The 7,857-nt window shown below is 26.0% G+C and overlaps 1 protein-coding gene across 1 annotated transcript; it reads left to right on the forward strand.

The window, feature by feature from the left end:
• The first annotated feature begins 3,972 nt into the window (after window positions 1-3,972).
• On the forward strand, window positions 3,973-6,073 carry LOC129618948 (myogenesis-regulating glycosidase). Its single transcript, XM_055533983.1, has 3 exons — window positions 3,973-4,405; window positions 4,822-4,995; window positions 5,088-6,073. Exons 1-3 carry the CDS (start codon window positions 3,973-3,975, stop codon window positions 6,071-6,073), a joined length of 1,593 nt encoding a protein of 530 aa, XP_055389958.1.
• The last annotated feature ends 1,784 nt before the right edge of the window (window positions 6,074-7,857 follow it).

Consider the following 7,857-nt stretch of genomic DNA (forward strand, 5'->3'; position numbering starts at 1 on the left):
TAAATTGACTCTCAACAGATCTCTATTGCATGTAGTTCGGCCTGGAACACCGTGCGATACGGGTCGTATATATGCGCTTGTCCGGGGGGACACCATATACACCCGATACAGTATTGTCACAAATAAATAAGAAAAAAGTTTCACTTGTTTTGATAATTTGTAGTTTACATATAATTTCATCAAGAAGTGAAACAAATATAAAGATTTGCACTACTATTCGTGTAATACATACTTACGCATGTATGCGCAATTTTGTACAGAATAAATTGGTTACCATTTCTATGTGGAAAAAATCGTTTAAGCTTTATAAATTTCGCATAATTTAGGTTGTGAGGGAAGAAGTAGTGGATCGAGACCCATTCAAATTCAAAACTTTTTGTTTTGTTTTTTTTTTTAAATTTGAGATGACAATTTTTTATTAAATAGTGTGTTTGTGGGAAGTGACCGTCAATCAGTACTTTTATACACAATGTATAATACCAAATAAATACTAAAGAATGTAAAATGTTATGTGTGTGAGACAATATTCTGAACAAAATTTATTAAAATAATAAACATTCATGAGTATTAATATAACTGATAAGACTTATATTATATGCATATACATACATAATCTTTAACAAATTCTGTTTAAACAAATAAATATTGAATAAATTTGCTTACATATATATATATATTGATATTTACAATATTTTCAAGTTATAGTTTAAGTATGTATTTGCAAAAAGATAAAGCTTCTTTTTTTACCCCAAAACATTTTACTTTTAAATTTAAAATTTAATGACCACATTATGATATTCATTTCCATACTGTGTGTGCTATAAGTTTTTCCTGTTCTATCATTTTTGAACTACCGTATTACTGATAAGATATTTTTAAAAATTAAACACAACGAAGTAGGTAAATAAAAATAAAAATGAAAAAACGCCACACGCTTTGAAATACAAGCTCCAATTTTATGTGAAAAATGCAGTGTTATATGTACATGAGGCGACATTTTCTATGACTACAATATCAAAATTTCGACTTGAATAGCCCTATCATCAAACCAATAGGATAAGATCAAAAACTAAAATAGGGCTTGTAGAAAAAATCTTCAGAGTCGGGGGACTGATTTTCTCAAAAAACTTATTGTTTCATTCTTTTAATAGAACACAATACCACATATAAAATCTCGAATAGATACGTGTATTATTCCGTGAGATATACGATTTAGTAATAAATCATTCAACAAAAATTAATTTCCTGGAATCCACCAAATCCACAAGGTGAATTAATAAGTAATTAATTTGATTTAAATCGCTTTAGCTAAAATTGAAATGATGTGCACATACTGATCTATTTCTCCTGAAACATTTTTGAATGTCAATATATAAACTTCCCAAGTTTGAACCTTTGAATTTTTGTTTTCGTCTTCCACCTTTACTCAAACTAATTGTTACATATGTACGTAATATACACATATAATCAATATTATGAAATTATTAAAATCCATCCATGATTTGCTGAAAATTATGCATGTGCATATGTACTTAACATATTTGACTAAATTTATGTAGTAAAATGTTTATTTGTCATGTTCGTTTTGTACAGTACATGCCTAATACTGGTCAATGCATGTACAGTATGTAGTAATTACGACATTTCTTAATAATTACAGTTACGCAGTAAAGAAATATGTTTTTTATGTAATAAAATTTTTAAGTAGTAATCTTGTTAGGACTAAAAGATACATTGGAATTTCAAATCATGTGTTCTTAGAATAGAAACGAGTTAACTTTATTTTATTGTTGTATACTACTGTAATATTGAACACATTAAAAAGCTGTGGAACTTATGTAATTAATTATTACGTTTTTTTAAAACTCAACACTAAAAATTAACACTAAGAATTAGTCACATATCAGACAATCAATATGAGTTATACATATGAGACATACATATGAGTACATACATACATATTAAGAATGCTATGTAAATCCAAAAAGTAAAAAAATTGGCCATTATAAAAATTCTGAACAAAAAGCATAAGAACCTCATTTAATCATCATAACATAACATAACAATGCAGAAAACAATATTAAATTTAAAACTTTTTAGTTATGAATTTTTGATAGCGCATTAATATCGTCTTTTTGAAATTTGATCTGCACATATGTATAATAAAAAACGTTCTGACATATTTTATTTCTCGTATAGTTTTGATTGTTTTACTTCACTAAAATCTGTCGCATTTCTCCAAAATTTCAGATTTCTATCTTAAAGAGGTGGAACTATTATAAATAGATAAAAAGAGCGAAATTAATTGGCTATTTCCAAAAATTTTTAAATGTGCGTTAAAATGAATAAATAAATAGCACGAACCAAATAAATGATTTCACATTTTTCAAAGTTGTAAATAAATGCCAATTACATGAATTCTCGAAAAATGTAGACATGCATTTTTTAGAATAAAAGCTCTTTATGTTTTCAAAATTTTTAATTATCTTAAGTGAATTGTTGTTTCATACTACCATACATAAAATTTTCATATTTATATTTGTTTTAAAAAAAAAATTATTCGAAATATTATATAAAACAGTGCTACAATTATTGAGGTTTTTATTTACTTTCTAATTCAATTCATATCATTTAATGTCAACGTTTGTATATATGGTTAAAAACATTAACACTCAAAGATCGACCTTACTATCACGATATTATCCATTCTCAAGAGTTTTCCCTTTACATAGCATTATAATATTATGATAATCATAAACAAAATCGTGGAAATTTGATCCTGACGACTCTAAGATAATCAATTTGTATGTTTTTCATTTATTATATACTTTTTAACAAAAAACTAATTAAACTTATTAAATTATGTATTTTATTAAAAAACGTATAACGAAATTAAATTTTTTGTTTCAACTTTACCTATTATTTGCTTATATGTCATTCTTTGAAAACTGTTTATTATAAACTTCAATGTTGCCAATAATATTATGTCATTTGTATTATGTATATAATTTAACCTATAAATTTATCTCTAATCAATTTTATCGTTTTATAATAATTGTTGTCTTTCTTGAAGCCAGAAAAATATCAAACGGTGAAATAGTGAAGCCAACAGATAGGGGAATGTTTTTATTGTATTACCATATATCTTGATACCAAAATCAGCCTTCACATTTTGTATAAGGTAATTCATTCCCTTGTCTGGACACACAAGCAAACCCTCCCGATCTTACATAGACACCTGCTCAAACTGTAATTAAATTTCAAGTTTTGGTTTAAATTTGACTCTTCTTTTCACAATTTACTTCCAAAAAAAAACCCGAAACTTTTAAAGCTGGTGAATATAAGTTAGAAGAAAAAGCGTTTTTAACGAAATCTTGTTATTATGTAACAGTTGTTTCGTTACAAATAGCGAAAATTTTAATATCACTTTTAAAAAATAAAGTAAGCCTATACAAAAGTTAATTTTCTTCTGATTTTTCTTAAATCTTTGCGAATTCTGAATTTATATTGCATAGTCATGATACAGAAATTATGTGCCGCTTAATAACAAATTAGTTCCTTGCTCTAGAAATATTTTAAAAATTAAACCTTAAATGAAAATTAAAATTTATAATACCTAATATTTTTAATTGTTGTATGGAAAATCTTATCAATTTTTCTCAATTACAATAATTTTCTGAAATAATTAGTTATAGAATAATTGTTTACATTATGATTATTAAGGGAATACTATAAAAACAATGAAAATTTCATCTGATGTTTAGTTTCTAATGGGACTTCCCATTATTAAGTGATTTATTTTTTTTCATTAACCGGTTTAATAAAAACTTTTTTAAAATGATTTTTAAAATAATTTTCTTTTCATTACTCCTAATTGCATGTAATGCCTGCCAAAAATATGAACCGCGAGCTAATTTTAAAGATTCAAGTGTGAATATTCAATTGAAGGAAACTGAAAATGATGTAAAATTTATGATAACAGAAAAAGGAAAAGTTTTGCAAAGCGTCTTAATTGATAACGGTTATAAAAATGGTAAATTTGAAGTTGATTCGAGTGGTGTAATAAATTTAATAGCATCTAAAAGTACATCTGCACCTTCAATTAGCTTTGAATTAGAAAAAGAAAATAATTTTTACAAAATCCGTGTTTCACGTAACGTCAAAGGAGAACAAACTGTGAAAGATTGTGTAGACTTGGAAATTGGGAAAACATTTTGGTATGGCGGACCACAAAATCGTTTCCAATATTGGCCAATTGAAAGAGCAAACTTTACAAATTTTAGTTATGTATCAAAAGAAGAATTAAATTCAGCTGTACCTGAGCGTTATTGGTTGAATTCCCGTGGTGTATTTTTTTATATAAATGAAACTGTACCACTATTTATTGATCAAAATTCAGTTGAAAGTGAAAATAAAATATGTTTTATTGCAAAAAAAGAATTTCCATATAAAAAAGAAGATAATTTTATATTTAGTTATTTTATTGGCATCGGAGAAAATGCTAAAGAAGCACAATTGAAAGCAGTAAAACATTTTCTAAAAAAGCCAATAGGCATCCCAGATGAGAGAATGGTACGTCATCCAATTTGGTCAACATGGGCTATTTTTAAAGGTATGTCTATAAATTAAATATTCTAAATTCTGTTTTTGCAATTGAAAACGCATTGAAAAAACAAATTTATTATAACATTTCGAAAATTTGCTATTTCAATTTTAAAATTGAGGAAACATTTAAAACAATTTATTTTGAAACTGAAGATTTCTTTCATGAATAAGTTGAGTAATCCATTGCCAAACTATTTTATTTAAACTTTTTTATAGCTGAAGTAAATGAAACGAATGTAAAGGATTACGCTAACAAAATAATATCGAATCAATTTAATAATAGCCAATTTGAAATTGACGACGATTGGGAGGACTGTTATGGTGCCTTAACATTCAGAAAAAATAAATTTCCTGATATTAAAAAACTTACCGATTGGCTAAAAGAAAAAGGTAAATACATAAATATGTATGTACATGTATGTCTTAAATTCCTTTAACAAAGAACACAAGTATTTATTATTATATTTAAAAAATATTTGAAGGTTTTCGCGTGACGCTGTGGATACATCCTTTCATTAATACGAATTGTACAGAGATTTTTAACATTGCGAAATCAAAGAAATATTTAGTAACCGATGATAAAGGTGAAGTTTTAACAAAGTGGTGGAATAGTAAACCTAATGAAGCTGCTTATATTGATTTTACTAATCCTGAAGCAGCGGAATGGTTTTATAACAGGGTGAAACGTTTACGAGACCAAGATGGTATTGATAGTTTTAAATTTGATGCCGGTGAAACAAGTTGGATTCCGAAAAACTCTAAATTGACTGGACCAGCCAATCAATCACCGAATTTAATTTTAGCGAAATATATTGAAACTGTTTCAAAATTTGGTAAAATTGTTGAAGTACGTTCTGCACAAGGTACACAATCATATCCAATATTCTTAAGAATGATTGATAAAGATACTGATTGGACTTGGAATAATGGTTTACCTACCCTGATAACAACTCTGTTTCAATTGAATTTGGGTGGTTATTCATTTATTTTGCCAGACATGATTGGCGGTAATGGTTATAACAATAATACACCAGATAAAGAAATTTTCATACGTTGGTTACAAGCAAATGTATTTATGCCAAGTTTACAATTTTCATATGTACCCTGGATGTATGATGCCGAAACAATTAACATAAGCTTAAAATATACAAAATTGCATGATAACATTACCAATTATATAATGGAACGATTTCAAAAAGTTGTGGAAACGGGCGAACCAACAAACCCACCTTTATGGTGGATAGATCCAGAAGACATAATTGCACAACAAATTACTGATCAATTTTTGTTGGGTGACAAATATGTTGTAGCGCCAGTAATTGTTAAAGGCGCTAGAGTTAGAGACATTTATTTACCAAAAGGAACTTGGAGAGATGGAAATACAAATGATATTCATATAGGACCTAAATGGATTATGAATTATCCTGCACCAATAGCAACCTTACCGTATTTTGAAAGAACTAATTAAAAACAAAAAAATATATACATAGTGTAAAATGTAGAAGTAATTTAATAAATTATACATAAAAAAGTTAATAATATAACGTATGTACATGTGTTCATATTTAGATGACTTAGATCCTAATTAGCAAATCATTGGCAACTCGCGTGTGGAATTGAACATTTTCATATTTGTTTCATATTTATTCTACTTATCCAAAAATTTTTAAGGAAAAAAATTTAAAAATTTTTTTATCTGTAGAATTTAAGAAAGAATTATTTTAGTTTGCTTATCACTTGCATTTATTTTAATAAAAGCCTAAATTTTTTACCAGAATGCAAGTGGTGGTGTAGTAATACAGTTTATTTCAAGCTTCGTACAAAATGAAATTGTTTTTTCTTTTTTTTACTTCATTTGTTCTTTTCTTCTTCAATCTCATTACAATTCACAAATAATATTTATAACAACAACAAACATACAGAATCTACAAATATTAGTACAACAAGCATAAAAAAGATATAAAAAATCCCTTTTTTTTTTTATTATGATCAAACATAAAAAAAAGAGTTGTGAATCTTATTTTCCACCACAAATTACGTTAAAAATACTTACCGAAATAGACTGACGAGTGAATTTAGTACAGCTTGTATTTTATTAAAAACTCCCAAATACGAACTAGATATAAAATACCTAGTAAGAGTATGAAATAAATAATAGTTTAAAGCTTTTCAATAATGTTAACTAATAAAAATTATAATCTGTACCTAGGTTCGATTTTGTTTTTATATAAGAACAACATTAGTTTTCCCTTACATTTAGAAAATGAAAACTTTCTTATGTTGTAAGAAAAAGCAATTCATCATGGTAACAACTTGCAGTATTAATCAAACTTTGCAACTTAAATAAAAAATTTAATGCTTACAATTTTTAAAGATTTTTAATTTTCCAAGGTATACTTATGTTTACACTTATTATAATTATGTAGTTTAAACATTTTGCAGAAGCCTCGGTGCATTAAATTATATAAATACATATTTATGCACATACCTACATACATACATCCACGGGTTTCTAATTTCGAAATTCAAGATTTATGTACGTTAATGTAAAGTTTGCAGCACACTTACGTTTATGCAAATATTTTTAATTCAACTTTTATTAATTTTGTTTTTTTTTAATAAAATAATAAATTTATATTAATATAAATAATACAAATTTTTCCTTTAAAAATAAATATTAAAATTCCTGTTGTCGTTTCTTAATTAAATGCTTATGTATACTTTTACTAAAAATTTCAGGCTCATTTCTTTACGATATTTCGATATTACGATTTTATTTATTGTAAGTAAATTTCGTAGTAATGGAAACAGCAACGCATTTATAGCAAAATTTAATGCGACATCAATAAAAAATGAATTTTAAATTTAAAATTTGTTTTGAAAATCTCTGTCAAACCATATTTTGTAAGCTTAAAACTATAGATTTGTTTGGTATAAAATTTTAAAAAACCAGACAAATATTAACATAAACAAAGATTTTTTACTTTTACAAAAAATATTGTAGATGTAAAAGTTTTGTGAAAAATAAAATCTTCTAACATAACATTACTATGATATACATATTTTGACAGTTTTACGATTTGAAATTATTTTAAAAACACTCAATTTTACTTTACAAAACTTTAATTATTAAGAAATGCTGACGTCATCATTTGTAAAAAAGTAATTTTATAGTACATTTAAAAGTAACTTTATAAAGTTTTAAAAAACTTTGATATATCAGACAAACCTAATGTTACTGTTTACATCAAT

The sequence above is a fragment of the Condylostylus longicornis genome, unplaced genomic scaffold (genome assembly GCF_029603195.1).
Source record: "Condylostylus longicornis isolate FDR11 unplaced genomic scaffold, ASM2960319v2 ptg000010l, whole genome shotgun sequence".
Classification (NCBI taxonomy): Eukaryota; Metazoa; Arthropoda; class Insecta; order Diptera; family Dolichopodidae; genus Condylostylus; species Condylostylus longicornis.

Coding starts and splice junctions, on each gene's coding strand:
- LOC129618948 (XM_055533983.1), top strand. CDS start 3,973: ATGATAACAGAAAAAGGAAAAGTTTTGCAAAGCGTCTTAATTGATAAC. Junction 4,406..4,821: donor TGATCAAAATTCAGTTGAAA/GTGAAAATAAAA, acceptor ACTTTTTTATAG/CTGAAGTAAATGAAACGAAT. Junction 4,996..5,087: donor CGATTGGCTAAAAGAAAAAG/GTAAATACATAA, acceptor AAATATTTGAAG/GTTTTCGCGTGACGCTGTGG.